The sequence below is a fragment of the Equus quagga genome, chromosome 11, assembly GCF_021613505.1.
Source record: "Equus quagga isolate Etosha38 chromosome 11, UCLA_HA_Equagga_1.0, whole genome shotgun sequence".
Lineage (NCBI taxonomy): Eukaryota > Metazoa > Chordata > Mammalia > Perissodactyla > Equidae > Equus > Equus quagga.
The window spans coordinates 100,442,233-100,459,545 of NC_060277.1; the positions used below are offsets into that span (position 1 = coordinate 100,442,233).

Sequence of the window (17,313 nt, forward strand, 5' to 3'; positions counted from 1 at the left end):
GATGTTAGCTCAGGGCAAATCTTCCTCACCAAAAAATAAATAAATAAATAAGCTTCATATTTAAAAAAAAAGTCATTGTCACACCCAAGGTCATCTAGATTATCTTCTAGGAGTTTTATAGTTTTGCATATTACATTTGGGTGTATGATCCATGTTGAGTTATTTTTTTGTGAAGAGTATATGGTCTGTCTAGATTTATTTTTTTGAATGTGGATGTGTAGTTGTCCCAGCACATTTGTTGAAAAGACTATCTTCTCTCCAATGTATTGCCTTTGCTCTTTGTCAAAAGATCAGTTGACTGTATTTATGTGGATCTGTTTCTGGGCTTTCTCTTCTGTTCCATTGATCTACTTGTCTTATTCTTTCACTAGTATCACACTGCCTTGATTACTGTAGCTTTATAGTAAGTCTTGAAGTTCGATAGTGTCAGGCCTCCATCTTTGTTCTTCCATCTTAAATATTGAATTGGCTATTCTGGGTCTTTTGCTTCTCCATATAAACTTCAGAATCAGTTGGTCAATATCAACAAAATAACTTCCTGGGATTTGATTGAGATTGCATTGGATTTAGTAGATCAATTTGGGAAGAACTGACATTTTGACAATATTGATCCTTTTTGTGAACATGGAATTTCTCTCTGTCAATTTAGATCTTTGATTTCTTTAATCAGAGTTTTGTAGTTTTCCTCATATAGATCTTGTACATATTTTGTTAGAATTATACCTAGATATTTCATTTTTTAAATTCAGTCTGATAAGTCCAACCTCCCTGCCATATCTGGGTCTGGTTCTGATGCATGTTCTGTCTCTTCAAAATGTTTTTTGCCTTTTAGTATGCTTTGTAAGTTTCTGCTGAAAGGTGGACATGATGTACTGGGTAAAATGAACTATGGTGAGTAATGATAAGGTGTTGAGGAAGTGAAGCTTTCTATAGTCCTATGATTAGATCTCAGACTTTTGGTAAGTCTGTGCCCCTGGGCTGTGAACTTCACCAGTGCTTCTCAGTTTTCTTTTATTTTTTTCCTTCCCTATTAGGAAACTGGAGGTGAGCTCTGTGCATCCTTTCAAGGGTTCATAGTTGCATTCAAGGGGAGAGTCAAAGTGGAGTATGCTTATTTCATCTTTCCTGAAACTGGAACCTAATCCTGTTTTTCAAATATATATCCTTACTGATATTTGTAAAACACTTATATGATTTGTTTCTTTGTATTAATTCTCTTACATAGAACAAGGGAATATTTTGGGCTGAAGTCTTTCCCACGTGGTATATATTCATAGGGTTTCTCTCTAGTATGAATTCTCATATGTCTGTGAAGACAACAGGGATCATTGAAACCTTTCCCAAATTCATTACACATAGAAGGTTTCTCTTCTGTGTATGTGCTTACATTTTTCCCATGGGATGAGTGACTTCCGAAAACTTTCCCACAGTCATTGCATTCATAGACTTTTTTCTCAGGATGTACTCATATGTGTTCAGTAAGGTTAAAGTTCCAGTTGAAAACTTTTATGAATTCATTATAGTCACAGTGTTTCTCCCCTGTGTGTATTCATATAGGCGTAGTGAGCTAAATGTTCCTAGTGAAGGCTTTTTCTCAGTCATTGCATTTGTAGAGTTTTTCCCCAGTGTGGATGCTTTGGTAAGAAGTAAAATGAGTTATCCTGCTGAAGGCTTTCCTGACGTCTTTTTGTTCATAGAATTTCTGCCCAGTGTATTTGCTATTGCGTACCACAAGACTAGAGATATTTCTAAAGAATTTTCCACACTGATTACATTAATAAAGTTTGTTTCCTCTCTGCGATCTCATGTATATTTTGGGGGTGACTATAGACCAAATACTCTCCTACTCTGAAATTATTTGAAGCGTTTCTCTTCGTTTTGCATTCTCCCATCTCTGAAGGGAAAAATGGTTACTGAAGACTTTCCTAGAATCCTTGCATTCATGATTTGTCTCTCCTCTATGATTCCTCTCCTGTGTAATAAGATTAGTGCTCCTTCTGAAGCCTTTTCCAAACGGATTACATTCATAGAATTTATCTCACTAAGGTTCCCTTGTTTTTGCATCTCATTCATGCGTAGAGTATAGTGAAAAGCTGAACGTTTTCCCTCCCTGATGCCCGCTGTCACTACTTTTCTTCAACTGTGTCTGGAGATTCTACCCAATGTATTAAAGCCTCTGTAAGGAAAGATGTTCTTTCTGTGCTGAGACTGGGATTGTGAGAAGAAAACACCAGCAGGAAACCCTAGGGCAGAGCATCCCAGTCAGATGGAAGGGCCAAAGTTAGGCTCCCACAGAACACTGGAGGCCTAGTCAACTGTGCCACCCCTGCCCCACCAGAGGCTACCAAATCTTCCCAGGTCTTAATCAGGCCGAGGGGCATGAACAATAAACAAGGCAGAGAAAATCCCTACTGTTATGATGCTTTTATTCTAGAGGAGTGAGATAAATAAAAAAACCAGGTAACTTCAGGTCATGATAAATACTATCAAGAAAATAAAATAAGGTTATGTAATAGCGAATAAGAGGTGGGGAAAAGAGTAGATGGTAACTTGAGATTAGTCCTGATAGGCCTTTCTGAGGAGGTGACATTTGAGCTAGGACCTTTTAAAGACAAAGGAGAGCCAGCTTTGCAAAGATACTGGGACTAAGTGTTTTAGGCAGAAAAAAGAGGCAAAGTCCATAAGTTGAGAACAAATTTGCCCAGATGAAAGAACTGAAAGGCTGGTATGACTGAAGTTTGTGAATTGAGGGGGAAAGTGGGAAATGATGAAGTCAGACAAGTTCAGAGGTGTGATGAGGTCAGAGAATTAATTAGGCTGGGCCAGATTGTGTAGGGACTCATAGACTATGGTAAGGATTTTGGGTTCTAACTGTCTTCTGCTGCTAATTGACTATGTGATCCTGTATTAGTTATTAAACTTTCTCATCTCATTTTTGATTAATACATGAACTTGTGAGAATATTGCAGACTCAGTGGTATAAACCTTGCCTTGAAAGGACATTGGGAATAATTCAGGCCAAATCCCTCTGTTTCAGAAGTATGAGGGGCTGGCCCCATGGCCAAGTGGTTAAGTTCTTGTACTCTGCTTCGGTGGGTCAGTGTTTTGCTGGTTCGGATCCTGGGTGCGGAACTAGCACCGCTCATCAAGCAATGCTGAGGCAGCATCCCACATAGCGGAACTAGAAGAATCTGCAACTAGAATATACAACTATGTACTGGGGGGCTTTGGAGAGAAGAAGAAAAAAAGTATGAAAACCCTTTGACAAATTATGCATTGTTATTACGTGTATTATGTTTGACGTGCCCTACATTTGTTTTAGGGGCCACTTTATCACCTGTGCTATTATTTTTTTCTGTGTATTTTTGTTTTTTAAAGATTTTATTTTTTTCCTTTTTCTCCCCAAAGCCCCGCGGTACATAGTTGTATATTCTTCGTTGCGGGTCGTTCTAGTTGTGGCATGTGGGACGCTGCCTCAGCGTGGTTTGATGAGCAGTGCCATGTCCGTGCCCAGGATCCGAACCAACGAAACACTGGGCCACCTGCAGCAGAGCATGTGAACTTAACCACTCGGCCACGGGGCCAGCCCCTTCTGTGTATTTTTTGAAAGTAGACTTTCATCGAAATAAAACACGCAATCAGAAAAGTTTGCAAATCATAAGAGTACAGTTAAAATATTGTCACAAAGAACTGTAGGGTTTTTTAAAAGCCCAGGTTTATTGAAGTTTAATTTATATACAGTAAAACCTGCCACTCTTAAGTATGTAGTACTATGAAGTTTTACAAACACATATGGTCATGTGATTACCACTAAAATCAGGTATGCTTACTTCCATCATCATATAAAGTTACATCATGCCCTTTTGTAGTCAATCTTTCTCTCTCGTCCCTAATCTTTGGCAAGTACTGATCTGTTTTCTGTTCTAATTTACTGTTTTCTGTTGTGTATTTTTCAGAATATTCTTTACGTGAAACCATACAGTATGTAGCCTTTTCACTCTGGCTTCTTGTGCCGTAATGCTTTTGAGATTCATCCATCTTTTGGATTTTTTTCTTACATATATCCGTAGTTTATTCTGTTTTATTGCTGAATAATATTCCATTGTATGTATATCCCACAATTTGTTTATCCATTCACCAGTTGATTCACATTTGGGTAGTTTCCAGTTTTTAGAGATTATGAATGTCTGCTATTTGAATGTGTTGGCGGGGGGGACGTGTGTCTTCGTTTCCTTTGGGTAAATGTCTGGGTATTGAATTTCTGGGTCATATGGTAAGTTTATATTTAAACTGCCAAACAGTATCCCAAAGTTGTATACCATTTTGTATTCTTACCAACAATATGTAAGAGTTCTACTTCAATCTTCTCAGCACTTGGTTTTGTCAGCATTTTGTTTTTTAATTTTAGACATTTCACTCAGTTTGTAGTAACATCTCCTAATTTGCATTTCCCTAATGATTAATGATGTTGAACATCTTTTCATGTGCTTATCTGATTTCCATATTTCTTAGTTGGTGAATGTGTCTGTTCAGATCTTTTGCCTATTTTTAAAATTGGGGTAATTTTTTGTTGTTGAGTTTAAAGAGTTCTTATATTCTAAAACCAATTGTTTATCAGATATGTGTTTTGCAAATATATTCTCTCAATCAGTACCGATTTTTCATTTTTTAACAGTATCTTTGAAAGAGTAGAAATTTTTCTTTTTTATGACTTCCAAATTATCAGTTTTTCTTATGTGGTTTATCTGTTTTGGGCTCATTGTAAAAAACCTTTCCTGACACGAGGTCACACAGATTTTCTTCTACATTTTCTTCTAGAAGTTTTTTAGTTTTAGTTTTACCTTAAGGTGTATGATCCATTTCAATTTGATTTTAATAGGTCAAAGTTTATATTTTTGCATATGGATGTCCAGTTGTTTCAGATATGTTTTTTGAAAAAGATTAACCTTTCAATTTTGAATTGCCCTTGTACCTTAGTCAAAAATTAGTTGACTATATTTGTTGGGGTCTTTTTTTGGACTCTTGTAGTCTGTTCCATTGATTTTGTGTCCATTCTTTTGCAAATACCACATACTCGCTGGATTACTGTAACTTTACATGTAGTCTTGAAATTAGGTACTGTGGCACTCCAAACTTTGTTTTTCCTTGTTCAAAATTATTTAGTCTATCCTAGTTCCTTTGTTTTTACATATAGAGTTTACAATCAGCTGGTTGATTTCTACGAAAAAACTAGCTGCTGGATTTTCATTAGAATTGGTTTAAACTCATAGATCTCTTTGAGAATTGACATCATAATGATAGGGAATCTTCAGATCCACAAACATAGTATCTCTCTCCATTTAGGCCTTTGATTTCTTTCATCAGTGTTTTGTAGTTTTCAGCATACAAATATTGTGCTATTGTACATATTTTATTAGGTTTATTCCTATTTATTTAATGTTTTTAGTGGTGCTATTTTAATGTGACTGTTTTTTAAATTTTTTATTTTCCAGGTGTTCATTGCTGGTATATAGAAGGACATTTGATTCTTGCATGTTGACTCTGTAACCTTTGGTTTGCCTAACTCATTTTTTCTAGCAGCTTTTTTTGTAGATTCCTTATGATTTTCTACATAGACAGTCATGCTGTCTGACTACATGATCCTGCACTAGTTATTACACTTATCTTGACCTGTTTTCTGCCTAATGTATGGACTTGTCATGAGAATATTACAGAGTCACAGAATGATATAAGCCTTGCATTAAAAGAATGTTTGGAATAATTTAGACAAAACCTCTTTGTTTCTGAAATATGTAAAAGCACTTTGACTTTAGGGGCTAGTTTATCACCATGTTATGTTTTGTTTTTCTGTGTACTTTTTAGAAATAAACTTTTAATAGCATGTAAAATGAAATAGTCACAAATTATGTGTACAGGTCAATGAATTATCATGCTGGAGGTTTTTTTGTTTTCATTTTTGTTTTGGTGAGGAAAATTGGCCCTGAGTTAACATCTGTTGCCAATCCTCCTCTTTTTGCTTGAGGAAGATTGTCACTGAGCTAACACCTGTGCCCATCTTCCTCTATGTTATATATGGGACGCCGCCACAGCATGGCTTGATGAGCGGTGTGTAGGTCTGCACCCGGGATCCAAACCCACAAATCCTGAGCTGCCAAAGTGGAGTGCACACTTAACTATTATGCCACTGGACCAGCTCCAGGTTTTTAACTTATGTAACTTAAAAATTGAGAAGACGGTTCTCTAGAATAGATGTTGCCTTAAGCTAGGAAATTTCTTTATTAACTTGAACTTTTATATCTAGTAATCATTTGTATTAAATATAAGATTTAGTGATGACTGAAATTTTTATTGAATCATAATTACTTCTAACATTTATTTAGTGTCCATATGCTTGATATCTCTGTGCTTTCTTAGTTCAGTTTTTGAATGTCTCATTAGCAGGTTTCCAGCATAACTGATTTTTTTCTGTCAGATTAGCAGTTTATTTTATTCTGCTGTATCTCCATCACATTATTTCAGTAACTTTGCTTTGGTTGATCAAAGCAGGAAAAGCGGTAGGAGGGAAAGAAGGTACAAAAGGAAGATTGAGTAATTTGGAATATTTGTAAATATTGTCTTACATGCTTGGTAAATTGGATTCCCAATTTTTCACTTCCTTCCTGTTACAGTATTTTACATCCACTCCTTTTGCTGTGTATCTTTTCAGTAGTTCCCACTGAAGTGGGCCAAGTGGAACTTTAGTGAATAGTGGTCTTAAATATGCTCCTCTGATTTGACTTGGCCTCTTGCACCCCTGTGATCTACCATGAGAAGAGCGTGCCCCACATATTCAGTGCCCTTCCAGTGACTGGGTCCAATATCAAAGACACGTTGGAGTGGTTCTGAGCCCAGTAGCCCAACCTAGATCAGCTGACCCACAGTCAATCTGCAGACTCCTGAGCATAAAAGAAAATGTTGTTATAGACTACTGAGATTTTGTGGTTGCTAGTTACCCAAGAAAAACTAACTAATACAGTTAAATTCTGTGAATGCCTACCAGTACTTTTCTTTACATGAAACATGTATTTTTAGTTTTTTTCTCTATAGCTACAATGAGTTCAAGCACAATTTATGGGACAGGGAAGATGGAGGAAAATATTTTTTAAGCAGAAAAGTAAACTAGGACATCCAGACTGGACTAATTGCAGTATTACTCCTTAAGGAGTATTATTAGATTCTAAAATTATCTGCTAAGTTTTAACACTGGAACATTTCAAGTGAAAAGAGGTGCTTCACTAAATCAAATGCATTCTTCTAGATACGTTGCTTTAAAAAAATCTAATGCTGATTGTTCTCAATAAAAGGATTCTTCAGTTAGGGAATTACACTAATGGCATGGCTCTCTGTTTATAAGCCTGTAAAATACTATAATTCCATGTTAATAAGTCTCAAGTCTATTCATGAAAGCCCAGAAATTAGAAATCTATGAGAGAAGGAGACTTGAAAAATAGGTCTAAGAGATACAATATCCTTCTGATAGTAGTCCCAGAGAGTGATAAAACAACAATTGGAAGAGAAGAATTAGTCAACAAAGTAAAAGAAAGGATACAGAGACTAGTGAGAAGAAAAAAGTTAAGATGTATCCTGGTAAAATTTCTAAAATCCCAGGAGAAGGAATAAATCCTAGATTTCTACCAACAGAAGTTTGAGGGAAAGATAATTGTGATCTGGACCTTAGCAGTGGTTGGAGAAATGGAGAGAACATGGCAGATTTGTAATCTATTTTAGGTTGAATTTGCAAAACTGCTAATGCATTTGTTGTAAAGGGGTGTGTCAGGAAGAAATTAATGATTACTAGGCTTCTGGTTTTATGAAATATGTGAGTAGATGGTAAATTTCTACATAAATTTTTTTGTTGAGGTAAAATTCACCATTTTAACCATTTTAAGGTATACAATTCAGTGGCTTTTAGTACATTTACAGTGTTGTGCAACAATCACTGATCCATCACCCCAAAAGGAAACCCTGTACCTATTAAGCAATCATTCCCCATTCCTCCCTCCTGGTTGGTAGTCTCTGGAAGCCACTATTCTATTTTCTCTCTGGATTTGCCTGTTCTGAACAATGGAATCTTTCTTACAACATGTGGCCTTTTGTGTCTGGCTTCTTTATGTAGCATAATGTTTTCAAAGTTTACCAATATTTTAGCAAGAATCAGGCCTTCATTCTTTTTATTACTAAATAATATTCCATTGTATAGATATATTACATTTTGTTTATCCCTTCACCAGTTAATGGCATTTGAATTCTTCCCACTTTTGGCTGTTATGAATAATTCTTCACATCCTCACCAACACTTTTTTGTTGTCCATTTTTTGTTTTGTTTTGTTTTAATAGCCATCCTACTGGGTATGAAGTAGTATCTCATTTTAGCTTTGACTTGCATTTTTGTAATGACTGATGATATGGAATATCTTTTCGTGTGCTTATTGTCCATTTGTATATCTTCTTTGGAGAAGTGTCTATTCAGGCCTTTGCCTATTTTAAATTCTGTTGTTTGTCTTTTTATTGTTGAGTTGTAGGAGCTTTTTATATATTCTGGATTCTAGACTCTTATCAGATACATGATTTGCAAATATTTTCTCCCATTCTCAGGGTTGTCTTTTCACTCTTGATAAAATGTTTTAGCTTCCAGTTTACTAATTCTCTCTTCATCTGTGTCTAATCTATTTTTCAATCCATCTCTTGAGTTTTTATTTTGTAATTTTAATTCATTGCTGAAATTCTAAACTTTTATTTTCTTCAAGTATTAAGCATGCTGCTTCTTTTTTCTTTTTTTGCATACAACATGACACAGGCTTTTAATACAGCATTTGGTCAGTATTTCTCAATAGAAACTCTCAGCACTTTTGACCCAGTGATTCTATATCTAGGATCTACGGAAATGCTGCAGAAAGAACTGCATAAGTGGCCATTAACAAGAGACTGGTTAAATTGTAATACATGACATACTACAGCAGTTTTTTAAATGAATTAGAATTACATATGGTGAAATTACAACTGTAAGACCATTGGAAACCTTAAGTGAGATGCTTGATTTAATCTTACTTCTCAGTTCAGACCACATTATCGTCACTTCATGTAGGATTATGTGCTTATTTTTTTTAATTTCTGGCTCTTCCCCAGCTTTATTGAGATATGATTGACAAATACAAATTATATTTATTTAAGGTATACAATATGATGTTTTGATAAATGTATACATTGTGAAATGATTTCCACAATCAACCTAATTAAGAGAGCCATTGCTTCACACAGTTCCCTTTTTTTTTAAAGTGAGAACACTTGAGATCTACTCTCTTAGCAGATTTCAAGTATACAATATATTATTAGCTGTAGTCACAATGCTGTACATTAGGTCCCTAGAACTTGTTCATCTAATAACTGAAAGTTTGTACCCTTTGACCAACATCTCCCTTTTTCCCCCATCTCCAGTCTCCAACCCCTGGAAACCACTATTCTCCTCTGTTACTATGAGTTCAACCTTACTTTTTAGATTCCACAAAGAAGTGAGATTATGTAGTATTTGTCTTTCTGTGTCTGGCTTATTTCACTTAGCATAATGTCCTTCAGGCTCATCCATGTTGTTGCAAGTAGCAAGATTTCCTTCTTTGTTAAGGCTGAATAACATTCCTGTGTGTGTGTATGTGTGTGTGTCTGTATAAAATCACATTTTCTTTATCCATCTGTTGGCAGACACTGATGTTGTTTCCATATCTTGGCTACTGTGAATAGTGCTGCAATGAACATTTGAGATAGTAATTTTATTTCCTTTTGATACATACTTAGAGTTAGGATTGCTGGATCATATGGTAGTTCTAATTTTAACTTTTTGAAGAAGCACCATACTGTTTTCCATAATGGCTGTACCAATTTACATTCGCATCAACAATGTACAAAGGTTTCCTTTTCTCCACATCATCGCCAACACTTGTTATCTTTTGACTTTTTGATAATAGCTGTCTTAAATAGGTGTGACATGATATCTCATTGTGGTTTTGATTTGCATTTCCGTAATGATTGGTGATGTTGAACATCTTTTCACGTACCTTTTGGCCATTTGTATGTCTTCTTTGGAAAAATGTTTGTTCAGGTCCTTCACTCATTTTTTAATTACGTTGTTTTTGTTTGTTTTGCTATTGAGTATGTGTCTTTATATATTTTGGATTTTGACCTCTTATCTAACAAATAGTCTGCAGATATTTTCTCCCATTCCGTAGTTGCGTTTTCATTTTGTTGATGACTTCCTTTGCTGTGCAGAAACTTTTTAGTTTGATGTACTCTCATTTATTTTTGCTTTTTTTGCTTGTGGTTTTGATGTCAAATCCAAAACAGCATCACCAAGACCAATTTCAAGCAGCTTTTCCCCTATGTTTTCTTCTAGGAGTTTTATGGTTTCAGATCTTATGTTTAAGTCTTTAAGCCATTTTCAGTTGATTTTTATATATGATATAAGATAAGGACCCAATTCCATTTTTTTTACATATGGCTATCCAGTTTTCCCATCACTGTTTGTTGAATCAACTATCCTTTTCTCATTGTGTATTCTTGGTGCCCTTGTTGAAGATAAGTTGGCCAGATATGTGTGGCTTTATTTCTAGGCTCTCTATTCTCTTCCATTGGTCTATGTGTCTACTTTTTATACTTGTACCAAATTGTTTTCATTTCTATAGCTTTGTAATATAACTTGAAATCTGGAAGTGTGATGCCTCCAGCTTTGTTCTTCTTGCTCAAGGTTACTTCATTACTTTAGGTATTCAGGGTCTTTTGTGGTTCCACACAAATTCTAGGATTGTTTTTCTATTTCTGTGAAAACTACCATTGGAATTTTGGTAGGGATTTCTGTTGAGTCTGCGCATCACTTTGGTTAGTATGGACATTTTGACAATATTAATTCTTTCAGTCCCTAAATATGGGATATCTTTGCATTTATTTGTGTTGTCTGTAATTTCTTTCATCAGTGTCTTATAGTGTTCAGTGTATAGATCTTTTACCTCTTTGGTTAAATTTATTCCTAAGTATTTTAATCTTTTAATGTTAAGCAAGCTACTTAAATTCTGTGCCTCGATATTCCATAATCTGTATCCCCTGTGAAACTATTTCTTCTGCCTGATCTTTCTGATTTACTTTTTTTAGGTTATCTTATCTCTTTGTTATTGTTAAAGACAAGATATTGTGTATCAAAAATTGTGGAAATAATTTGAGACCTATGATGATGTTATCTTCCTCAGAGAAGATTTATGTTTGTTTTTGGCAGGCACTAGCAATCCAATTAATTAATTAAATTTTGTGGTAGACTTTTGGAACTGAGCTTCAGTCCTGTAAAGGCCAGTCTAGTTTCGCTTCATATTTACTGCTAGAGTGTAGCCCTTTGTGCTTCCAAACAAAAGTGTTGCAGTTTTACCAGCTCCCCCTTCACAACTTGGTTCTCCCAGCATTCCAGTATTTGTCTTCCCAGCTCTGTTAACTGTCAGTAGCTCCTTAATCTCTCAGATGCCACTAAGTAAAAAGTAGCCCCAAATGCCAGGCTTCAGTCTTTTCCTTACAATTCTTCATAATGCTATTAACTCTCCAGTGCCTTCAGGAAGATTTTAAAGATATATATAATTCTAATTTGTTTTAGGGAAACGTTGGTCTGAAGTGTGTAATCTGCCATTACCAGAAGTAGAAGTCAACAGTATATAAGTGGAAGCAAACAGCATATAATTTACTCTTTTTAAAATGTTAGTACAGATTCAAAGATCACTATATAATGTCAGTCGTGCTCACTTGTATTTTCACGTACTTTCTTGGAGAAGGCAGGTAAGAAATAGAGTTACAAGATCCTACTAGCAATTGCACATACTGGATTGTCAAGCAGGTGAATATCTTCTTTCATGTTTGTTTTATCAGGGGAAGAAAAGTTGCAGACCGTTGTTCTAACTGTAACACTTACTGCATTGTACTATAATTATTTTTTTTAATATGACTGCATCATTCATGAGATAGTGAGCCCCTTACAAGGAGGAACCCTTTTTACCCATTTCAGATTTTCTAGGGCTAGACCTGGAGTTAAGTACTCAGTAAGTATAGAAATGATTATATGTGTGGAAAATACCTCATTTGACTTTTCACAGTGAAAACCAATATCACTATATGCTATTCTGAATCATCCTAAAAGATAAATTTTAATAGAGAAGAAAGAATCTTTTCTTACCCTCTTTTTTGTTCTGTCTTCTTCTTCTAACAGGTGGCGTCTCCACAGAAAGCGACTGTGCTTTTGAGCCAGACTACGCCGTCCCACCACTTCCAGTGAGTGAAGGTATGCAGCACATTCGGATTATGGAGGGCATGTCTCGCTCTCTTCCATCCTCCCCCTTACTCACACATCAGTCTATCAGTGTTCGGCTCCAACCTGTGAAGAAGTTAACTGGTAAGGACTTTACCTAAATTTAGTATGTTTAACAGGAAACCTAACAGTATGACACTTTAGGTCATATCAGATATGTTTATGTGCATCTTTAGGTTTTTCCTTTTTGGCTTTCCTAATGTCACAGACTCTTAGAAAGTGGAGCTTCTACTGATTTTAATTTGGGGAATTAGGATAGTACTCGGTTTGACAGATTGATGTATTTATTTTCTAAATGATCCATCTGTTGGGGACATGTTTTTCTAGGCTTTCAGGAAATTTATAGTTTTGCCAGAATACACTGTTGTTCTGATTTCATTTATCAGCTTGTCCATGTCAGATTAACAGATGGAGATATTGTAATTTTAGGATAATAAGAGCTTCATAGTTCAGCAAAGGTACATCAGTCATATTTCTGTTTGAAATCCTGATTCGCATATTTCATATCTATTTATTATTATTGTTATTATTATTATCGTTGTTATTTTTGGTGAGGAAGATTGGCCCTGAGCTAAATTCTGTTGCCAATCTTCCTCTTTTTGCTTGAGGAACATTGTCCCTGAGCTAACATCTGTGCCAGTCTACCTCTATTTTGTATGTGGGATGTCACCACAGCATGACTTGATGAGCAGTATGTAGGTCCATGCCTGGGATCTGAATCCACAAACCTCAGGCTGCCAAAGCAGAGCGTGCAAACTTAACCACTATGCCACTAGGCCAGCCCCTCATATCTATTTTTAAAAGCTGATTTAGATATTTTTCTCCCCATTGTATGTTCTTCCAACTTCTTGGAACATTTACTGTAGTTCATAAGTTGTGGATTGCCTCAACTTTAGTATGATTTCACAAGATGTATTGCCCATTCAGAGCAAGTTCTTAGGTGCGAAACTGTGTGTTTATTAAATGTCTTTTGTCCTTTTAAGCTTTTTCAAGGAAGAAATTTTAATAGTTGATTGATATTTATCAATACTTGTGTGAAAATTTGTAAGACTGGGTCACTTTGTTAGGTTTCTTTTAACATTATCAGTGTATATCTGATGTCAGTAAGTTGACTGGTATTTATATGTTATATGCGTGGAGGCAAGAAATTAAGTCATTCCCAAAGAATATATTGTCTACTTCCTGTGTGTCTGGCATTGAGCTGGACAGTAGGGAGGTTTGATTATCATACGACAATTCAAAAGAAAATAAGAGAGAGGGTAAAGTGGAATTTTTAGACTCTTCAATCTATTTTGAATGAAACTTTTACAGTGTTTATAATTTTCATTAAAATAATAGTATTTCTTTATTCTGTAGTTCCACAAAGCATAAGTCATGCCTCTTATATTGTTTATTGATTTTTTGGCATCTTCAAATAATTGAGTCACATTGTACTTTGATTCTTGGGTCATTAGATAAAAATCAGTAAAATAGGTTAGTGGCATTTTACTAAAATACTTATTCCCTTCTGATATCTAAAAATAGGATAAATTTTATGTGACTGGGCTTGAATAAAGTTTCAGTGCCCCATTTTCTTGCAATTTAAGGTATTATGGATTACTGAAAATACAAACAACCAAATCTGATGGCTGTCAAGTGATGTGCTTCATTTTACCACACACATTGGAAGAAATAGCAAGAAAAATTCACTTTCCTTGTAGAAGAGAGATCATTTTCCTGTCCCATTTGGCTATCCCAGTTTGAACTTCAATTTCTATAGGCAACCTTTATTAAAAGATTAATACATTTAATAACAAAATCAATAACATTCCTAATATCACAGAGGTGAAATGGGGAAGCAGAAATAAGAGGTATACTTGGTTAATTACATGTATGAACTATTCAGTTTTAATTTAACAGTGTTTGAAGTATATGTATCCTCTCGAATAGTTTTATTTGCTGAAGAGATTATGAAGGGCTGTAGGATAGTGGAGAATTTAAAGATTGAAAATGCATTAATTTTCTGAATGAAAGAAATCTGTTTCCTGAAAGAGGATACCATGAAAGTTTTCCTGTGGCCAATTTTCTGCCAAGTGAAGCAGATAAGAATTTTCTGGTTTAACCTGGAGTGAAATTACTTGAAAATTTAAATTAAAAATCTTAGTAAATTATTCAGCAGTTATTGTTCCTTTCCTAATTATATTTTGTTATAAATAAGTAAAAACAAAGTTGAATGGAGAAAGATTAGCTGACCATAAGGAAATGTCCTCCAGAGAATGGTTCTTAACAAAATGCATTAATTGAATCTGGCCATTAGGGCTACACTTGCTAATTCTTCCATTTCCGTGCATTTAACCTTCCAAGTGCCTTATATTCCTGTATCCATATCACCAATAAAACTGAATAAGTAAGGCCAGAATAGTCATCTTATTCTGTTTTCCTTCTGACTTTCTAATATTTAGTCCCCTGTTTCTGCTCTAGTCAAGATAGTTTGCTTATTATTCTTCTGTGCTTTTTACTCAATCACTCAACATGTATTTGTTTAGGGTCTACAGTATGCCAGGCACTGCTCTAAGACACACTTAATAGAGTAGTGAAATAGGTAATTAAGGCCCCTGCCTTCCAGGTATTTATATTCCAGTTGGAAGGGAGACTGATAATAACCATATAACCAATAAATAAATACTTTAATTGTAGATGATAACAAGTACTATGATGATAATAAAATAGGATATGGGATAGAGAGAGACTGGGATAGAGGTAGGGTTTCTCTCTGTGGAGTGCTCAGGGAGAATGAGAGGAGGAGATGTTTGAATTGAGGTCTGAATAACAAAAAGAAGCCAACCATGAGAAGATTTGGGATCACAGCATTCCAGGCAGAGAACACAGCCAGAACAAAAATCCTAAAGCAGAAAGCAGCATTGATGTGTTCAAGGAATAAAGAAGGCAAGTGTGGCTTCAGCAGAATAAATCAGAGGGGAGGGTAGCAGAAAACAGTTGAAGAGGTAGGCAGAGACAGTTTTTAGGGTCATGGTGAGGAGCCTACTCTGTAGGATTTTAAGCAGAGCTGGAATTGGAAGTAGTATGATCTGATTTACCTTTCACTTGAATTTTGGTGGTAAGTGTGTAAAGAACAAAGTATGAGGGACTAGAATATGCCATGTTCGTTAACCTTATATTTAACCTTGATCTTTAAATAGTCATTGTCTCGGCTTCTAACAAGTTAATGGAGTGGTGAAAAAAAGTCTTTTTTTTGTTTTATCTTATAAGATATAATGAAAGAGTGACCTTTTGTATCATTGTTATTATATAACCTTTGTATTCTTAACATACTTAGCTTAGTCTTTCACACAGGTGTGTATGAAGACCCATTTGCAGAAATTGGCATTCTATTTCCAAATACTTTCGCTTATCTTTAGTCTTCAGGGAGTGAGAATGGGGAAAGACCTGCTCAAGAATAAAGACATATAATTTGGAGCTTGAAAACTAATTTTTAAACATATCTGTATGTATATGTGTATACACCTTATTTATTCAGTACCAAAACAAGTTAAATACAGTAAAAGTAGTTGAGAGAGAAACAGGCTCTGTGGTCATACTGTTTGTTTATATTCCAGCTCTGAGAAAGTCACTTCACTACTGTGTGCTTCTGTTTCTTTGTCTGTAAAAGAAGAAAATCAATACGTCCTACCTCATGGGTAGTCATGCCTACCCATGAATGGTGATCACCTTGCTTAATACTTGCCTAAAACTGTGTTTGGTAAATATTAAGTGCTTTAGAATGTGTTAGCTGTTATTGTTAACATATTTTTTTTTCAATTTGGTGAGAAGTTTTTAAAAATTGATTTTAACATTAGATACCAATTTGAAACTTTAAAACTTTGCATGTTTTAAAAGTCATACTTTTTAATGAGTAATAATAATAATGATAGTTCTCATTTAAATGCCTACTGTGTGACATATATGTATTGGTTCATAAATTCTTCACATGTATCTCCATTTTAGAAATGAATAAATTAAGTGTTACAGAGGTAAAATGTCCTGCTCAAAGTAATACAGCTAGGAAACTTTCAGAGCCAAGATTGATATCCAGGCCCTCAAACTCCAAAATTTGTCTCGTTATACCAATGAAAAAAAATGAGGTTTAGGGAAGTTAACTGACTCACCCAAGGCATCTAGTATATCATTTAAGGCTTTTTTATTTCAAGTAACAGAAGATATAGCCAAATGGTTTAAGCAATAAAGGGAAGCTAGAAGACCTAGAGGTTGGGCAAGCCGGTTTAGTTGGATATTGCTATGCATTGAGGAAAGTATGGAAGCAAGTGTCCAGACACACTGTTGGCCCCAATTATCTGTGGTAAGGGAATTGTCACAGTTCTCTAGATTTTTATTCAGTGCTCTTTTCAAGATGTTTTTGTTCATAATATCATAAAGCCCCTCAGTATACTCCTTAAAGTATAGATAATTAGGAGTACCAATAGTTCACTTATTCAACACTTACTAAATTTATACTGTTTGCCTATTATGTACACTGTAAATTTAGTAAAAGTTGAATTTTGAGTATTCACACTATTGGTAGGGGTGTAAATTGGTACAACCTTTTTGAGGGGAGTTTGACAATATGTATCACAATTGTAATGTGCATAGTCCTTGACACAGCAATTTTATTGCTAAGAATTTATTTTACAAATAAATTTGAATAAGTTTGAAATGTATACGTATGTGTGTGTGTATATATATATGTAGTATGGCTTATATAGTAAAAATAAAATTCTAAATATCAGTAATAGTAATCCAGTTTGATTTTAAATTATAAATACAAACATACACACATGCATGCATTTGGTGGTAATGTGGAGATACAATAACACTAACTCAAAAATGGGAGAGGGATGACATAAATTTTGTTATATACCCTTCTATAGAGTTTGTATTTTTTACCATGTGCAAATTCCAAAATGTCACGA

At 34.9% G+C, this 17,313-nt stretch overlaps 1 protein-coding gene across 9 annotated transcripts in view; it reads left to right on the forward strand.

Annotated features, from left to right (window-relative positions):
- TANC2 (tetratricopeptide repeat, ankyrin repeat and coiled-coil containing 2) overlaps positions 1 to 17,313 on the forward strand; it is a 388,431-nt gene that overhangs the window by 149,234 nt on the left and 221,884 nt on the right. For 6 of the 9 annotated variants that reach the window (XM_046676045.1, XM_046676044.1, XM_046676048.1 and 3 more), the window contains one exon: positions 12,269 to 12,451. In XM_046676045.1, the coding sequence (XP_046532001.1) occupies positions 12,269 to 12,451 (183 nt within the window). The remainder of the gene's footprint in view (positions 1 to 12,268; positions 12,452 to 17,313) is intronic. The other 3 variants (XM_046676051.1, XM_046676052.1, XM_046676053.1) reach the window with 1 other exon arrangement.